Here is a 19,704-nt window from a genome sequence, read left to right on the forward strand (position 1 = left end):
TAGGTACTGACAGTCAAGGGGTACGTCAGTTTACCCAGAACAATGTGCAACACTGAAGTGAAGCTGAAGGTTTAAAAATCAGCAAAAAGGGTGTCCTATTGAAATCAAAGGAGGAAAAGGGGCAACATAGAAAATCTTTCCTAATAGGAGGCAACTACCAAGAAGGGGGGCTGTGACGAGGCCGGAGTCGCTGTGATCCTATATCGGTAGTACAGGATTTGAAGTGGTGCTGCCTTCTGTTGCATGGGACGCCAAAGTCATGCGAGTCGCAAAGGTCTTCCTGCAGCTACAGCAAAGCCCAGCCTGGTGGTGATTCAAATCTGAAAGGTAGCCAAGGTTGGAGCCGCCAGAACCAGCTGCCCAAGTTGCCATCTTAACAACACCTCTAGCTCCAACCACAGAACGGACAGCGAGAGCAGTTGTCCCGAACAGCCCCGATTTACCTGCAGTGGTGGTTTCTCTTGATCGGACCTCAAGGGCCAGGTTACTTAACTGTGTTGAGGATTCTCTTCTCTATTCATTCCAATGATACAAAATCTTAAACTGCAGCTACCTGTGCCTGGCATTTGGTGGTGAACAGGATACTTGGAATCTTGTCTTGGTCCCCCTCAGATGACTGGTAGGTAGCTGCCCCTTCCCTGCCCAGGATACCTCTCTTACATACAATACAAAAGTACTGCATCACTACTGTGTCGGAGCCCCATTGTCCCCTGTGGGAGAAAGGAGTAGCTTAAGAATCTACCACTAAGTAGCCCAAACCATGTTAATTACCTTGAACATTGGGTGAACTCTGCTCCTAGGATAGGGCTTATACTCATTTAGCGTAGCGTTAAGGGATGTGTTGAATAATCATACTAGAGACATCTGTTACATTGCTTAATACCTTCCCCCCCAATTAATGTCTTTTTTTTTTACCAACTTTATTTTCTTCTCATGGAGTCTTACTTACAAGCATTCAGGTAAACAGTATACTTAAACCTTAATATTGTTCTTGTCCCTCTTTTCCCCCAGTCCGTTTTCAAATTTGTAGTACGTCCATGAGTTTTAACATTTATAACTCCCCCGCCCCCTCTTCTCTCGAACTTCAGCATATTTCCCCTTTCACCCCCAGGTGAAAAACAAACAAAACAACAAAGCTGGGATGGTTCTACATCCGTCCACCGTTAGGCAGTTTTGTTACAGTCCGGGCCTTGACTGCCTGTGTTGACTGGAGGCTTGGGCCCCCTCATGTTTCCTCCTTGTCAAGGGCCTTAGTTCAGGATTGATCTCAGCAGGTTAGGTCTATGAAAGTGAGCTTCCCTGTCTGACAGTCTATGAATGGGTCCCACACCGCCCTGAATTTCAGATATTTGTTATCCTTTAGGGCCCCTACTTTCTCCAACGCCAGAATGTGCCATATCTTGACCCACCAACACGCGACTATTGGGCCTTCGGGGTTCTTCCATCCCTGGGCCAGAGTTATTCTTGCCACGTTTAGTAGTGGCGCAATCAGGATAGCGTTGTTGCCTGTCTCTGCATAGACGGCTTCGACTGCGGTCCCCAGGAGTATTACCTTTGGGTCTTGTGGGAGTTGTTTCCCTGTGATCTCTCTTATGTGCCCCAGTATCTCTTTCCAATATATTTCAGCCTTGGGGCAGGTCCACCACATGTGGTAAAGATCCCCTCGGTTGCCGCATTGTCTCCAGCAGCTAGGAGGGTAGGCTGGATTCATTTTGTTTAACCTGTGTGGGGTTAGGTACCATCTTGTGAATAGTTTATATGATGTCTCTTTGCTCTTGGTGCATTTGGATGATTTCTGGGCCCTTTTCCAGATCTGGCCCCATTCCTCCTCTGTGTTAGGGCTCCCCAGAGCCCTCTCCCAGTTATCCCTGTAAGATATTCGGTCCTCCATTCGCGCCTTGTCTAGGAGCTTATATATCCTTGTTATTGCTTTATGGGTCTGGCCCTTCCTGCAGTGTGAGCTCGAGACCTATGGGAGTCCTAGTGGCCGCTTTCTTCACCCCTACCTGGGAGATCCAATGCCTGATTTGAATATACTTAAATCTCTCTCTTTCTCCTATGCCGAATTTCTGTTTGCATTCTTCAAATTGTAATGGGGACCCTTTGTGGTAGAGATCTTTGAGGAAGATCGGGTGTGTCTGCCCCCAGCTTGCCCAGAAACTATCCTGTTTACCAGAGGTGAAGTCTTGGTTGTGTGCCACCGGTGTGAAGGGCCCCAACCCAGGGGCTATGTGGTGTTTTCTGAGTGCTGTGTCCCATGCTTTTAGTGAGGAATGGGTAGAGTCCAGTAGGTGTCCCTCTGCTCCTCTGGGCCCCGACCGTAGAACGTGTAGGGTCCCAATCGGGATATTAGTTTCTCCCTGTTCTATTCCTACCCATCCCTTGTGGGGGGCGTCTCCCATCCATTTCAGCATGGGGGCTATCCGGGATGCCAATGCATATCTTTCGATGTCGGGGAGTCCCAGCCCTCCCAGTAGGGGTGGTCTAGTCAGGATTTTTTTCTGTATTCTTGGCTTCTGTTCATACGAAGGTCACCATGTCCTTCTGTAACTTACATGTTTTGAGGGGGACCTCTATCGGGAGAGAGCTAATTACATACAAGAGGTGAGGTAGGAGGGTCATCTTGAGTGCGGTTATACGCGCGAACCATGAGAGTTCTTGGGCTTCCCATCTCAGAAGGTCCTCCTTTAGTTGTTTGTACAGAGGGACTATATTCTCCCCATATAGGTGTTTATATTCACGTGTTAGTTGGACTCCTAGTAGTCCATCGCCTTGGTTTCCCAGGTCAGTGGGTGCTGGGCTGACATTCTTTGGGGTATCATTTCTTCTTCAGTTATGTTAAGGGCTTTAGATTTTGTGAAGTTAATGGTGAACCCTGATGCTTTAGCAAATTCCTGGAGTCTTCCTAGGGCCCTGGGTAGTGACTTGGCGGTGTCGCATAGGAACAGTAGGATATCATCTGCGTATAGGGCTACTTTATGTTCTACCCCTCCTGCTAGTACTCCTTTTATTTCCCGGTCCTGTCTTGTAGTTTGTGCCACTGGCTCCACAGCCATTGCGAATATGAGGGGGGATAGTGGGCATCCTTGCCGTGTATCTCTACGGATTTGTATGTTCGTGGTGGATCTGCCATTGATTATGAATGTGGTGGAGGGAAGTTTATAATTTGCAAGGGTCATCTTTGCAAAGGTGGGGTCACAACCGTATTTTTTAAGGGTTAGCTCCAGGTATGCCCAGTCTATGCTGGCGAATGCCCTGCGTGCGTCCAGAGCCGCTATGTAGAATTTTTGTTTTGTTTTGTTCCCTACTTCTATAATATCCACCGCCCGTCTAATGTTGTCCTGTGTATGTCTCCCTATGATGAAACCCGCTTGGTCTTCGCGGATTATTTGGGGTAGAACCTTTGTTAGCCTGTTTGCTAGGATCTTTGCGTATAGTTTAGCATCGCTATTGAGTAGTGATATTGGTCTGTAATTTGTGCAGTCTGTGGGGTCTTTTCCCGGCTTCAAGATGAGGACTGTGGTTGATCTACCCATGTCTGGCGAGATTATCCCAGTTTCCCTGATGTAGTTGAAAAGGTTTGTTAGCGGCCCCAGTAACTGGTTCCTGAAGGTTTTGTAATACCCATTCCCGAATCCGTCTGGCCCAGTGTTTTATTATGTGGGAGGTGCGTTATGGCTTTGCTCATTTCTTCGGGTGTTATGGGGGCCTGGAGATTTAAATTATCTTCTACCGTTATCTGGGGGAGGGTTATTTTGGCCATGTAATCTAGTTGGAACTGCGGGGACAGGCCCTCTCTCCCGAGGAGTTCTCGGTGGAACTCTTCCATGATATTTAGCTTTGCCTCTTCTGATGTGCTTATCCCCCCTTTAGGATTCTTGAGGCTGGCAATATAGTTTCGTGTTTTTTGTTGAGTTTAGCTGCTAGGAATTTATTGGCCTTGCTGCCGTGTGCGTAATAGGATTGTTTAGTGCGTAGAATGGATTGCGCAGTGTGATCTGCCATGTGGGTTTCTAGTTGGGCTCTCGCTTTCCGGAGGTTCCTCACTGTTTTGGGTGTTTGTTTGGCCTTGTGTTGCATTTCCGCCTCCTTCAGTTCTAGTTCCAGTTTCTGTTTGAGTAGCTTCCTTTCCCGTGTGTATGCTGTGGTTTGTGATATGAATTCCTCCCTCATGACCGCTTTTCCTGCGTCCCATATCACCCCCCAGTATGTTTCCCCGTTAGCGTTGTCTCGAAAATAGTTATCCAGCGCTGTTTCCATATGGGCTCTAAGGGCTACGTCTCAGAGTATGATTTCGTTCAGTTTCCAAGTCCTGTGGGAGCGGGGTGTCTTTCATGGGGGCCATTTTTAGGATAACTGGGGCATGGTCTGTGAGGTACTGTACCCCTATTTGCACCTCTTCTACTTGTGGGATGAGGGTGTGCGAGATCAGGATCATGTCAATCCTCGAGTAGCCCCTGTGTACTGGCGAGTAGTGGGTGTATTCCCTTTCTGTGCTATGAAAAAAACTCCACGTCTCTATTACCTCTAGGTCCCTGAACAGTTTACTTAATGCTTGTCTGTTCCTGCCATCTGCAATCGTGGGGAGGGGAGGAGGGAGCGGAGGGGATGTGGGGAGGGTCTAGCCGAGGGTGGGGTCCATTATGCAGTTAAAATCTCCCCCCACAATGATTTGCCCCTCGCATCGGCTACTCAGGTTTCACAGGATTTTACCTATGAAGGTGTCTGGTCTATCATTAGGGAATTATAATGCTATCAGGGTGTATGTCTGTTCGTGCAAGGTCCCTTCGAGTAGGAGAAATCTGCCCTCTGTGTCCCTGTATACGGACTTTTTCTTGAACGGTAAATTGGCATTGAGTAGAATTGCAACTCCACTGGTTTTACTCCCCCCCCCCCCACCCACCTCCCTGGAGGCGAAGTATTGTTTGGGGAAGGTTTTGTGGGCCATCCGTTTCTCGTCTGGGGCGAGCAGGTGTGTTTCCTGGAGGAAAACGATTGCAGCTTGAAGCCCCGACAAGCGTTAGTATGCTTCGTCGTTTCACTGGCGAGTTTAGGCCCTGTACATTCAGGGATACGATCGTTAGTTCAGCCATGGGTCAAGCGTGGGGTCTATTTCGTCATCTGTGTGCCCTCTTTTGGCGTTCTGGATTAAGCGGTGTGTGGTTGCAGCCCAAACTCGAAGCCCATCCCAACTCAACATTTCCCAACAAAAACAAAAGGAAAACATTGTGAACTCGAAAACTTGTTTCTGCCCTCATGATGGCGGGACCAAGGAGTCTTTGCGCCTTCTCCGGGTTCCCCCAGGAGCGTTGGGTCCCTTGGTACCCCCGGCGTCCCAATCGCCGGGGTATTCCTGGGCTTGTTAAGAATTCCAAGAATCCACCTCCCCTTTCTCTCTCTCCGCCCGGACCTGTTCGGTCTTCACTCTTATTTTACCTTTCATTGTGATTCTTCTACGGTCATCAGCCTCTCTTCCGTTGCGGGCCCAGGCTCTCTAGCCCTTCATGTGTTTCGTTCGTCAGTATGCTGGGCCCGTTCCCTTGGTGTTTTCGGTAGTGTGGGGCCCTCTAGTGTAGATTCCTTTGCTTGCCGTCGCCTAGTGTTGGGGGACCATTCTCATCTTCTGGGCCCCCCCCTTTCCTTGGGTATTCTATGTTTCCGTGGGGTTCGTTTTCTTCTATTTGCAGCACCGCCATCCCTTCTTCGCATGTGGAGATTCGCTGTGGTCTACCATCCCATGTGAATTGCAGTCCGAAGGGGTCTGCTCATCTGTATACGATGTTTTGGGCTTTCAGGGCTCTCGTGACTGGTTGCATCAGTCTCCTTTTGTGCAGGGTAGACAAAGCCAGGTCCTGGAAGAGTTGGATCTGGCTACCATTGATGGTGATGGTCTGCTTCTTTCGGGCTGCTCATAGAATGTCCTCCTTAACTAAGTACGAAGTCATTGCCATGATCACATCTCTTGGCCTGGCTCCTGGGTCGCTTCGTTTGGGTCCCACTCTGTGTATTCTGTCGATGGCTATGCTTTTTGGCGGGATGTCATTGAGCATGCTGCTGAAGCATAGTTGGAACGTGTCTTTGAGGTCTTTGTCTCCAATTGTTTCGGCCAAGCCCTTGACCCGTATGTTGGACCTTCGTGAGCGGTTCTCGAGGTCCTCCGCCTGCAGCTCTAGATTATGTGTGGCCCTGGCGATCTGTTCTATGAGGCTGCTATTCTGTTTCACTTCTTCTGTTGTGTCTGAGGACTCTTTCCACTGTGTCCACTCTGTCTCCCAGTTCCACCATGCCTTTCTTTACCTCCTTGAGGGAGGATTTCAGTTTGTCCCGGATTGTGCCTAGCTGGGTCTGGAGGGCCTCCATCATTCTGTTTTCCATGTTTCTCAAACAGTCTTGTAGGTCCTCCTTGCTTAGTGCCATCGTGCTGTTAGCTGCTGTGGCCGTTCCTAGTTCAGTACTTGATTCCTCTACGTCCTCGTGTTGGTGTGCGTCTTGGAGGTGCCCCCAGTATTGTTCCAGCTGTTTACCCCGTGTTTTAACCGTGGCTCTGGCTCCTGCAGGGGTATTCCTTTGTCTAGCACCTGGCATCTGTTTCTTGGGGAGGCGGGGCTGGCCCGGCACGAGCCCGGAGGAGATTAAGAGCGCTCCGGGGCCAGTTCTCGTTTTGCATTTAGGTCCTGCGGGGCCGGGTCCGTGTGGGTCCTCGGGTGTTTTTCGACCCCCCCCTTCTCACGGCGGGCTTCACCGTATCTTGGCCAGCAGCGTGTATTGCGGCTTAAAATTAGGGTGGGAGAGGGGGAGCTCCTGACCCAGCCCGGGGGCTTCATTGGCTGGTATGGCACCTGCTCATGGTGTCTTGCGGGGGCCCGAGTTTGCTGTCTGGGTTTTTCCTCCCTTAGGGGCAGCGTTGGTCCGTGGTGTGTACCCCACGCTGATGTTAGATGTTCTCCCAGATTAGGTCCATTAAGTTATGACTCTCGGGCGGGGATCGCGATATTCCGGGGGGCTGCCGGGCCTCTATTGGTGATTTTGGCAGACCGGCAGTATCCGTGTGCGGGTCGGGTTGCAGATAGTGGGCGGCCCGGAGCGTTTCACCCAGCGGCTCCTCTAACGCCGCGCCGCGTGGGTGGGGATGGAGCTTTCACCTCCAGGCTGCGTGGCGCCTAGGGGTGGTCGGGCCGGGCACGCCTTACCGCTCTGCTGGGTCTGGGCCACCTCAGTCGGGCCCCGTCGTTATGTCCGTGCTCCGGGTCCCCTCGGGGGCTGCGTTCGGTTCTTCCCGCCGCCCCGCGCCAGTGCCTCAGCTGCCTCCGGGATCACTCGGTGGGTCGCCGCGGATGGGGGGGGCGGCGCCCACAGGCTCTTGTGCCCCACCGCTCCCTCGGTCCGGCCCGCGGGGGCCACCGGTCTATTACGCGGGGAGGTTGAGCACCGCCGCGGGCCCTCCGGCTCTCCAACGCTCGGCCTTCGGGTCTCTGTGGTGGTTTCGGCGCGGGCTGATCCCGCAAGGGCTCCAGCATCTCCCAGCCAGTTTGTTGGGGCCCGTTTCTTCGGGAGCGTGTTGCGTCCCGGTCCCGATCCCCTTTGCAGGGGCCGATGGATCCTTTGGTGGGTTTGATACTGCTTTTTATCTCCTTTTGAATGCCGCCCGGGCGGAGAGCGGGGATTGTGCGGCTTCAGGGGACGGCGGCCATCTTGGCTATTCAAATAATGTCATTTTTACAGTGTTGCAGTTAACAAGTGCGCATTCTAAATTGTGGTTTGTCTCCTATTTTGGACACCAAATGGACTAGATCTATGAAACTCGTCTCGGGAGGATAGCTCAGGTGCAACATTCTCACCTTGGAAGCAAGACGACACGGAGCAACACAGGCTCAATCCCCAGGTCCGTGCTTAGAAACCTCTGGGTATTAAGCGTGTAATAAATAACGCATCATATCATGTATATACTGATTTACTTACCTCTTAGTATCTTTGACTTGATGCATTTATGTTGCGAAATAAGCATTGTACTTACCTGTGCGGACAATCAGCACCACATTTTTTCATATGTGAATTCTACTTCACATGAGTTCCCTGCTCTCCTTCATCCGTGCCTTAATTTTCAGCCTTCTTACCAAATGAGAGTTAAGTAAGAATTGTGTGAAACCTCTGCAGGTCCACTAAGGTTGGCTTCCCAGAACCCTACATCAGTAATGGTTCTGAAACGCCTAACATGGGAGAAGATGGAGGGAGATTGAGTGAAAGCACAAGCTTCTCTATTGCTCATAAGGCAAGTTCAGTTTAGTCCTCATACAGAAGTTGACTGGGGCATCTGAAATGGGGCGGAAGCCAAAAACTTCTTTACAAATGTTAACCCTCCCAAACCACACGTAGGACATGTACACTGCCACCTGCTCATAGGTAGTTTGTCCAAAAACAAACATTGTATGAGGACCCTTCAATACTGGGAAACCAATGCATCTTACATCCACCACCCTAATAAGGATAAGGCGAATACCAACCCCCCACCTATATATCTATCACCCTCACAAACCCACATACCTTTTCATTGGCCAAATGTAAGAGACAGGCAAATGCCAGTGGAACAGACAGGTTCTGCGCCATGACCATGGGCAACCTAGGAAAGAAGCAAGAAATCATTAGAGTGCAAAGAAATTCGGTTAAATTGTACACCCAGAGCACACAAATGTCAACCCGAGGAAACACTATGTACTACTGACCAAGAAATTGCACTTCTGGAACACAGCAGCATCAGAGCACAGAACTGTGAATACCGGGTGAGCACACCATGGAGATATGTGCACAGAGAGGAATAAGCCACAGGTCTGCTCTGAGCTTAAAAAAAACCCCCATCACTGCAGAACTTCCAAGGCCTTGATAGGGCTGGGCCACATCCTCACCTGTGCAGGACTCCCTGTGTGATGCTGCTGAAGACCTTCTCATCCATTACAGCTAGCGAGTCTGGTGCTTTCTCAACATCAACCTGCCAAAATAAAGCAACCATTAATGCATAATTCAATCGGGTTGCCAAAATGTATGCTGTCTGGCCACTTTCACCTGTTTTTTTACGCTTCTGAAAACCCCTGTGAAAGTCTAAAAGTAATACACTTCATTAGAATATTCACACTTGAATCGCAATGGCACCAAGCAAGAGGTGTTACCTGGCCCTGAACATGGTGAATGAAATAACCAACAATCTGAATCTTCATTCTTGGATTTGGCAAGTGACATCAGTTGTGTGCCATGGGGTCATTGTGGTGGAATATGAAGCTGTGCATGGACTACTATATCTCAATAGATATGCAATATGTACCCCTACAGAAATAAAAGTATATCTTTGCTTGAGAATGGGAGGAAACATCATGGAAGAAAAGTTCTCCGATCTTCAGTGCCACTCAAAAGGCCAAGCCTTTAAAAGGATTCCTTCAGCAACCACTTCAGGGGTTCCGGGAATCAGTTGGGCACACTTCTAGGCTGTATTTGGTTGAGGGGGTAAAGGGGCTGTGGGAGCAGAGGTCCCTGTCGGGATTGGGACCGGCTAGTCAGTGGTTCTGGACAGCTGGAAACCGTTTACACAAGATGAATACCTCCATGGAACAGGCCTTCTCGTGAGACTTCCAGGACATGAAGACAGGTTGCGATTGTCACCATGAACAGCCAGCAATTGGCCATCTACATGGTGCAAACAAAAGGAGCAGGCCCAACACAGAAGGCTAACTGCAGGAGAAAGTGTCTTGTTACACAAGTTGAAAATCTGTCAAGTTCCAAAGCTGAATTCGGAATGACTGTTGCAGTGAGGTAGCACAGGAGAGAGCTGGTCAGTTCACTGCAGAGTTTGAAACTGCTGGGAGCCATTTAGCTCCTGCTTCAAGCCTAGGAAAGCCTGGTTAGCTTGAAACCAACAAGCTACCAGGAGCTACCGTTGGCTCCCCAAGTCAACTGGTGCCTTACAGTCATGCATGTGTGATAATAACCGACTATTTGAGAATGTTAAACACAAATTAGGGTACATTTAAGCAGAATGGTCAAATTAGATTTGCAGTGCATTGGGTAATCTCTTCCGGTTCTCCAGCGGTAGCCCCTGCCAACTGGGTGATGCCCGACACCTAGGAGCTGGTTTTAGATGCTGCTCATCGAGTCCTAATTTCGAGGCCAGCACTGGGTAGGTCCAGGGACATTACCGGATGCTCAGCAGGCAAGGATCCTAGAGCTGTGATCGGAGAAGTTGTTCCCACCAGTCCAGGGATCAAAGCACTGACAAGGGCCTTCTGGAGATCGGGAGAGAGAGCAGGGTTTCACTGGAACTTGGAGGCAATGCTGGCCAGCTACAACAGTACTCTTCAGGTCATCAGTCGGCTGCTCTTCTTCGTAGGGTCTTGGCTCCTATGATTATCTGTCAAATGGCTGCAGGAGTCGCTCCCAAGCACAGCAATGGTAAGAGACTGCAGCATTCAAACTGCCAGGGGTTGGCCAATCCTGGACAGCCTCTGACCAACACCTCTGTCCAGCAACAGATACTGTGGCTTGGATGTGGACTAGGTCCAGACAGGCCCAGCCCACACATCAAGCCACACACCGGCTGCCACTTTGCCCATGAAACCAGGACCTTTGCCCTAAAAGGTCTTTTCATATATGTCAATTCTGTATCAGAGGCAGGAAGAAGGCCAAGATACAAAATTGACGAAGGTGAAAATATTGTGGCACAGCCATTTTAGAGTATGCAGTACTCTAAATGGTATTATGCAGTAAAATGCAAAAGTGCATGAGGGAAAAGTAAAACGGTAGAAATCTATCTGCTACCAGCAGCCCATCCTGGACACGGACACCAAAGTTGAAAAAGAAAAACGTATAGAGACTAACGCACTCATGGTAGCAACAGTAAAGACAGATAAGTGATCACAGTTCAAGGGTGTCTATTAAACTCTATATACGGGTTGGAAAAATGCCTAATCTTAACCTAAATCTAAGATGGGAGCAAGCTACGACCATCAAATAAAAATAAGCCAGTCCTAGTGGCGTCTTGTCAAATAAAAAGGCCTATACTAAGAAAAACCAATTGCCAGTCCTTACAACTAAATACAAAAGGGTGTGGGATAGGATTCACAGGAAAGAAAGAAGAGTTCACAAATAAGTCCGGATGCAGTAGTCAGGGTCTCCCTTCCCCCACGGGACAAGCCGGGACCCCAGAGCACAGCACACACTCTACCTTCCCCAGCACGAGACTAAAATTCTGCTCTCAGGCATCAGGACCTTCGGTGGTTAAGTCTCTTTTCTACAAAAGAAGTCTCTTGCCTCTGAGGACCTGATGTTTTCCAAAAATAATAAACAAAAGTTCCTTTCCATATGTGCGTTGAGTGATAACTTTTCACCTTTGGATCCCCCCTCTTCCGGACCTCAGATCCACAAAAACTCCCAATAATATCAGGAACTTCTGTGGTTAAATCACTTGCTTCTGAGGTCCTGGTATGTTCAAAATCATTAACAAAAAGTTCCTTTCTGATTGTACTTGGATGCCGATTCTTCACTGCTGGGTCTCCCTCTTCTGGGCTCAGACCCCTCTTGAATATCAGCCTCCCTCCGTCGGGTTCACTGTGGCTTGTATTCAAAAAGATTCCTCTGTCGCATTCACATGTCGATGGGGTGATTGGTTTCCACCCTTGGTTCCCCCTCTTTTGGGCTCAGACCCTTCTCGAATGTTTGCCTCCCTCCGTCGGGGTCACTACGTCTTGTCAACACAATTTCCCTTCTGGTATTCACAAATCTTAACGTCTTTTTAAACATTTCACTGTGGACATCCCTCAATCGGGTTCACCTTTGTCAACACTCTGTTCACTGGGACTTTAGGCTTCGACCCTTTCCATCAGCATCCCTCCATCGGGTTCACTCTTGACTACTTTACATTTCCTTCTACTTTTTGATGCAGGATTAACTTCCCTTGGGTTTTCACTGGTTTGTCGGTCAAAGACTTAACTGTACAGGGGATTTTGCTAGACCACTGTATGACCACTGACCTTTTCCTTGCGGCTCTCCTAGGGCCTTCTGGTATCGGTAGTTGTAACAAATGTGGGATCAACCAGAGTCTCTTGAATGAGCACCCACGTGGTGCCGGACCCCTCTGCTGCTGGTTTTCCCTTAATGTTAACAGTTCTTTGAACTTCACTTATTTTACCAGTTTGCAACTTTCATTCATCACAGTTTAGTTTCTTATCGGTTCTCCCCTCGACTGATGAACCGATTGGCTTTCTCGACTCTGGAGTCAAGGACGGTGCCACGGTAGCAAGCATCTCTCCCTGGCTTGGTCATCAGCGGAGAAGGGCTCTGTGTACCGCTTGCATCTGCTGGAACACAAGCTGGCTATTGTTTGCAGTCTTGCGCTTCCTTCCACTGAGGTTTTGCGGGCCTGGTTCGGAAAGGGCAAGGTAGCTTCTCTCCTGGTCACCCTTTTCGGTTGCCGCCTTTCTCCTCCTATAGAACTGCCGTGCTTGGATAGCTCCCTCTTCGTGCAGTCTGCTTGCTCGTAGTGTGTTCTCGTGCTCCACCTTTTATCCGTATGGAATTGACTAACCCTTTCGTTGAAAAATGTCAGGTAAACGGCTCTGGTGTTTGTATGTCTTTCGCGGTGTGCAAAATTGTTCGTGTAGGACAAGGGGGTCGGGGGGGGAGGAGTAGTGTGCTTAGTATCCTACGTGGTAGGATGGGGAAAAGGTTTTATAAGAAGGGGGATTTTATTTATTTATTTGCATTTTTAAAGCGCAGCAGCTGCCCTCGGGCATCGTGGCGGTGTTACAAGAAAGGTTACTTGACATGATGGAAATAACAAAAGCAGAGATGGAGACTTGGTTACAGGCATGGCTATAGTTCCGGGGTTACATGGGAACCATGAGCATGGTACAGTTGTAATTTACAGACATTGTTGCATGCAGTAGAATTATAAGTGGGATTTACTTAAATAGGGTGGTTTTCAGACCTTTTCTGAAAGCTATGAGGGATGTTTCAGCTCTTAGTTTAGGTGGTAAGGAGTTCCAAGCTTTTGGCGCTAGGACGTCGAAACTCGAGCCGCCAGCTTTGACTATAGTGAAGTTGGGGATTGCGAGTTGGTTAGCATACAGGTCCCTTTTGGGTCTGAGTGACTAGACTGGTTGTATCCGTTCATTGAGGTAGCTGGTGGCAGATTGGGATATGCATCTATGTGTAATGGTGAGAGTCTTGAACTGAAGGCGCTCTTTAACTGGGAGCCAATGAGCATTTTGTCTTGCTAGGGAGATGTGTTCCCTCTTTGGAATATTGAGGGCTGCTCTCAAAGCGTTGTTCTGTGTGATCTGGAGTCTATTCATGTTTTTGGCAGAGGTACCTAGTAGGAGGACGTTGCAATAATCCAGTTTCGCACCTATTGTGGCCCTGGCGATGTTGAGGCGGTTTGTAGTGGACAAGTGAGGCTTTACTGCATTGATTATTTTGGTTGTAAGAGCTGCTGAGGAGGAGATGCAACTGACATGTCTGTCCATGGACAGGGTAGAATCTAGGTATACCCCCAGTGTTTTTACAGCAGGGGAGACAAGAGATTACCGAGTTCTCTATTAGGAAGGTACTGTATTTGCTGTCTAACTTTCTGAGGGTTTCTTTAGGGCCCACCAGTAGGATCTCTGTCTAGTCTCCATTGAGACAGAGGCCATTGGCTGCCATCTATGCCTGGATGATGGCATATAGAGTTTTTAGGTCTTGCTCGTAGTCACCAGTTAGTGGGAGAAGGATTTGAGTATCGTCAGCATAATTGGTGAACGTTATGCTGAATTTTTCTAAGTCATTTAATAGTGGGAGTGTGAATAGATTGTATAGTGAAGGGGAGGTGCAGGACCCTTGTGGTACTCCACAATTGATAGGGGAGGGAGTGGCTGACGCTTGGTCCGAGTAGACTCTCATAGCTCTGCCCTCCAAGAAGGATGAGATCCATTCTGTGGCTTCATCCGAGAAGTGAGCTGTGTTGGTGAGATGTGCCCTTAGTGTTTTGTGGTCGACTAAGTCGAACGCAGCCGACAGGTCAAGGAGTAGGAGGATGGCACATTTGCCTTTATCCATATTTTTTAGGAGTTGGTTCTTTAGGTCGAGTAGTGCTGACTCTGTGCCATGGCGTGGGCGAAAACCAGACTGTCTTGCCTAGGATGTTGTGAGATTCAAGGTAGGCTTGCATCTGTAGATAGGCGGCCTTAGCCAGGATTTTCAGCAGGAATGGCACTGTTGTAATGGGTCTGTAGTTGTTGGGTGAGTCTGGGTCTAACGTGTTTTTTTTTTAGTAGTGGGCGAACCCAGGCTTCCTTGAGGGAGGAAGGTACTGAGCCAGTGGCGAATGAGGCATTAATAAAAAGGTAGCAATGAAGTGGGCTAGGGGTTCAGCGCAGTCTTGGATTACGTTTGCTGGACAGATGTCCCCCATGCAGAGTGAGGGTTTCATTTGTTTCATGATGCATAGGACCTCAGGGGCGGTTACCTTTCTAAAGGTGAATGGTGGTGGAGGATTGTTATGTTTATGTTGGGAAGGGTGCTTAGGGCTGGGGGCAATCCGCGTTTTGTGAGGAGACTTTGGTAGATTGTCAAGGTTGGCTTTGATTTTCATTTGGAGTAGGTCTATTTTGTCAAGCATAGCCTTCTGGATGTCATTACACCAATTCTCGTCTTTGACTGTTTGATGTTTGGATGCGGGCGGTATGACTAGTTCGTTGAAGATCGAGAATAATTCTTTTGAGTGTGATTGGGCACTGTGGATTCTAGTGTTGTATGCGTCAGCTATGGCGGTTTTGTATTGTTTGACAATATTTATGTATGAGTCGCGTAGGGGTGGGATTGCCATTTTTTGAGTGCTCGTCTTTTGAGTGTTTTTAGGTCACATAGATCTTGGTTGAACCATGAGTTGGCGTGAACGTTTTTTCGCTTTTTTTGTCTCTAATGGGGCAATTGTGTCGATCTCTTTAATAGTGGTGTTGTAAAGTTCGACTAGTTCTTCGGTGTTGTTGGAGGTGGGTGATGCTGAGACTTCTAGGAGTGGACACATCCTCTCTTTGGAGAGTAGCTTTTTTGATCTGGCTAGGGCAGCTGGCATAGGAAGGTTTTGACTAATAGCTGTCTTTGTTGGGATGTAGAAGTGGACGAGGTGGTGGTCGGTCCATGGTTGAAGCGTGTTTGAGCCGATGTCTACCCTGCAGTTGTGGTCAACTAGCCAGTCTAGTATGCAGCCTTTGGTGTGAGTGGCAGAGTCAACTCTCTGGATGAATTGTAGGTCTAGAAGGGCTTTAGCGAGGGTTTTGCTGTGTTGGTCTTTTGTGTCATTGAAAACGAGGTTCAGGTCTCATAAGAGTCTGGCTTCAGTGTTAGGTTTGAGGTTGTTCCCCCAAGAGGTGTAGGATGTCGGCTTGGAAGTTCAGAGTGGGCCTGGCGGCCGGTAGATGAGGTGCATTGTCATGGTGTCATTAGGAGAGAAGGAGATTTTTACTGATAGGGTATCGAAGTTCTCAGATGTGATGGGTTTAATTTGTCTAGCCTTCAGTGTTTCTTTGACTATTAGGGCCACACCTCCGCCTTTGTGTGTTGGACTGTCTTGACAGAGGATGATGTACCCAGGGGGGAGGGCCTGGCATATGGCAGGTCCAGAAGCTTCATGTAGCCAGGTTTCTGTAATGGCTAGAGCGTCTAGCTCGAGGTCAGATTAGGTCGTGTATTTCTGTGGTGTGTGCTTGTAGAGATCTAGCGTTAATGAGGGCCAGCTGGATTTAGGAAGGTTTGTCTGTGCTCGGTTTGACGGAGTTGGTGTTGTGTTTAGTGGTGTTGGTGTGGAGTTTAGCGGTGGGGTGTTGGGGTGTAGAAATGGGAGTGATAGTAGAGGGTGTGGGGCGTGACTGCAGCGTGAGTTTGTGAGTATTGGTGTGAGCTGTGGAGGTGCGGGCTCCTAGTCTAGCATTTATGTGCACTGGTAACGTGTGGGATGTGCTTCTGGCCGTGGATTTGGGGTTGGGGACAGTGTTAGTGGGTGGGGATTGGTGGTTGTGGCGCTCGTGTGTGAGTAGAGCTGGTAGGAATGGAGTAGGGCGGATGGAGTGAGAGCATGGCAGCTTATTGGGGTGGGCGGGGGCCATATTAAGTATAGTGGCTGTTGCCTGGGTATGGGTGGGGGGGTCTGGGTGTGTACAAAGTGGGCAGTATCGACTTTAGGCTAGGAGCATGCAAGTAGGCAGATTTGACTTTGGGCTAGGAGCATACAAGTAGGCAGATTTGACTTTAGGCTAGGAGCATACAAGTAGGTAGATTCGACTTTAGGCTAGGAGCATACAAGTAGGCATACAAGTAGGGATACAAGTAGGGATACAAGTAGGGATACTGCCTCTCACCAGTCAGTGTCCCACTTCCAATCCCCGAGGACCCCCATCCAGGTGATCGATCCTCACTGATCCACCCCAAGGAACTGGATCCGATAGCTATGACTGTGTGCAGGCCACCTGGATGACAGATACCCGGGGACTAAAGGGTGAGAGACCTTCAGGTTTCTCACAGGACACAGTATCCCAACCGCACTTCAAATTAAGGCGATGTATGCAGATTAACAACAAGAATTCCACTAAAGGAGACAGCATCTCCCAGTGCTGATAGTCTTAGGGACTAATCAGTCTCCCAATAAAACATGAGCAGAGCCTAGTTAAGTAGAGCTCACGGTTTTACTTACCACCTCCAAAATGTGAGGTCAGGATTCAGACAATAGCAAAAGGAAAGCAGCGCAAAAAAAAAAAAAAAAATGTTCCTGGCCAGATGTGGGCTAAGAGGCTGTCCATGACGGTCCAGTTTGAATGATGCAGACTGTTGGTCTGGGGCGACCCTGGCTTGAATTTGGGATAAAAGGAGTCCTGCCAACATTCCTCAGCCTTGGGAGGAGTTGCAGCCCACTGAAGAACGGAGGATGACAGTTGAAGACATTCAGCATTGCCTCCAGCTAAGTCCCTTCGTCTTCACCAGCTAGTTGCCTGACATTGCTCGTCGCTGCAGCATGCATCCATCATTTCCTTGGGGTCCCCTGTCCTGTTCTCAAAGAACCTGTGGTGGTCTGCATCTCTGGACCCCCTGAGATGGAACCAACAATTACAGGAAGTGCGCCCAACGAATTTAGGACGCCCCCCCCGCCTCCCCCCAAGAGTGGTTTGTAGTAGAATCTATGTGAGGGGTGGTGAGAATGCACAGCCGTTTCCACCCCTCCCTCCTGCCATAGGGCCTGCATGGGCACAGAGTCCTCATCATACCATCACTTGCCTGGCCATAATTGGGTGAGTTCAGGCCAAAGCCCGCCCCCCAGAGTGGTGGGATTAGGAGAGGATGCCTAATTTTTCAAATATTGAACACTTTATTCTTCCATCAATAGAAACAGTTGGCTTTGCAAGGGATCCGTAAAGAGCAATTCATACGGCTTAATTGGGTTCTTTCTAAAAGTGAATCGTATAACCCTTCTTCACTCCGGCATTGATTGTTCCCGAAGAGGGAGGTGTGGCGTTCATCTAGGGGAATTATAAGGGTAGTAACAAGGGTAAATTAAGGCTTTTTAGAGACAGAGGCTGTTAACTGCCTCTGCCCTGCTCTGTACTGTGCTCTCTCAATGGCAACCCCATGATAAAAGCGGACGCCATTTGAGAGTCTCTTGGGTGGACCCACTAAAAGACCAAGTAGTTCTTTGCCTGGTCAGGGCTACCAACCCAAGAGACTTGACATTCATTTTGTATACCTCTTCATCAGCAAGAAAACCGAAGAAACAACTAATTTTGTGAGAGTGGTCCTCTACATTCAAGTGAGCATCAGCTGTAGGGAAGCAAGTCTGCCCCAATAGTGTGGTAGTAAGCCTTTCAGGAGGCTTGGACTGGCCCATAAGGCAATGCCAGAACCAAAAACAAATGCTGGCGTTGGCCCGTTTTTCGGTCAAAGACTACCACTTTTGTTGCCAATGTGGGACAGATGAGTTATTTCACTATGCGGCTAGTTTTGACCAGTGTTGCAGGATAAATATCTTTAAAATGCACTATTTGCATCACATATTAGCCAAAAACGACCCCTTGGGTACCAATTAAAAGGTCTGTCACAAAAGGAGTGAATTGCCATTTGCAACTGTGTGGCACTTTTTAATTGGTGCCCGAGAAAATGTTAAGAACCAGTCCGACCATGAGGAGAGGTGAGCTCCAACTGCCACCTTGCTGATGACCTGCCATGACGCGGTCTTGCCTTCGAGCATGACCACTAGAAAATGCTGATCTGACAAGTACTTGGGTGAATTATATACAGGTCCTCGGAAACATCCATCAAGGAGTAAGCATGTTCTAGAATCCCATAGCAAGTGGACACAAAAGCTTATACTTTCTTCTTAATGTCAACCAAAAGCTTCCTCTCGTCTCTGGGACCACAGGCAGTCAAAGTAGATGCCAACGGAAAGGAGATTTTTAAGCAGCTGGAACAATGTGTCCAGAGGAAGATTGTCCCACAAATGCTAGTGCCCCATTTCTTAGTTTACCGCAACTATGCAAGTTGAAATGAAGCTTCAGACTGAAAGTCCAGAAAGCTGGGTCTATGATTTCAGGAACCAAATGGACCATGGGGTAAGAATGGGACCTGCTGGGAAAAGTGTCATGAATTTTTGATGTTTTACCAAAGTCCGTACTGTTGGGATGTGTAGCATGTCGACCTTGAAGGTTCGATTTAGTCCGATAGCGAATAGTAGGTCCTCTGTGTCTGCAGAGGATAGACTGACCTTTTCTGCTCATTAGACATCTGGGACATTGCATGCCTCAAAGAGGATACAATTGCTGGTGGCAGCTACAGGCGTCCCAAGCTTAAGATCTGGCAGATATCTGGGGCATCAAATACCTTCTGGTCTTAAGGGTGTGTGAGCCACTCTACTGAGAACAAACATGGGTTAAATACCCTGTTCTATTGAATTTCTCCCAGTCAGGAGGGTCTACAACCACGTTTTAGCTCCCTTCACAGAGAGGCAATAACTATTTGCATATCAGAGAAAAGGAATTGGCGGAGGGGGAGGGGGAAGCGAGGTTCAGCGCAAGGACCTGTAATTTTTGGTGTAGTGAGGAGTGCTGCAGGTGAGTGCAGAGGGCGGGATTTGCCAATTCTGCCGCCAGGTAAGTAGAATGAGTTACAGGTTTTGCAAACATACTGCGCACAGACACTGGTTAAAACCAAAATGGTGTAATGATTTTTATTTGACACTAGGGTAGCCTGACAGGTGTTTCGAGCACTTGCCCTTCCACTGAAGCTGAAGTCAGGTGTAAATTGAATGTGAACCAGATTTAAGGTAAGTGATTGATTATTGATTTCTCACGGGCTCCACTGTCACTTGCAGTTGCAACAACTTATAATAATGTGTTTCCGCGTTTCAGCAGCGTCTTCGCTGCAAAACGAAACAGTTTTATTTTGCAGCGGAGACGCTGCTGAAACGCAGAAAAACGCATCTGCATATCAGTCTGGCCCCACCCAGAAGGGCAGTCCAGCACCAAAATGCTAGGCATCCCTCCTCTGAACAAGAGTACCATTAGCAACGACAGACACGTGTTTTGGCATTGTTCGTACTTCAGTGGAGCTTAGCCTCTGTAAGGCACAGTGAGCAAGGGGTCCATGACTAGATTACTCTGGGTTACTTGGGGTGAAACCCCAAGCATTACAAATCAATCAAGT

At 48.7% G+C, this 19,704-nt stretch overlaps 1 protein-coding gene across 1 annotated transcript in view; it reads right to left on the reverse strand.

The window, feature by feature from the left end:
• Positions 1-19,704, reverse strand: part of NCAPH (non-SMC condensin I complex subunit H) — a 742,114-nt gene that overhangs the window by 51,488 nt on the left and 670,922 nt on the right. Inside the window, exons 16-17 of the mRNA XM_069619088.1 lie at positions 8,901-8,983; positions 8,542-8,617 (exon numbers count right to left, since the gene is read on the reverse strand). Of these exons, the coding sequence (XP_069475189.1) occupies positions 8,542-8,617; positions 8,901-8,983 (159 nt within the window). The remainder of the gene's footprint in view (positions 1-8,541; positions 8,618-8,900; positions 8,984-19,704) is intronic.

This window comes from Ambystoma mexicanum, chromosome 10, assembly GCF_040938575.1.
Source record: "Ambystoma mexicanum isolate Mex_15411 chromosome 10, UKY_AmexF1_1, whole genome shotgun sequence".
Taxonomy (NCBI): Eukaryota; Metazoa; Chordata; class Amphibia; order Caudata; family Ambystomatidae; genus Ambystoma; species Ambystoma mexicanum.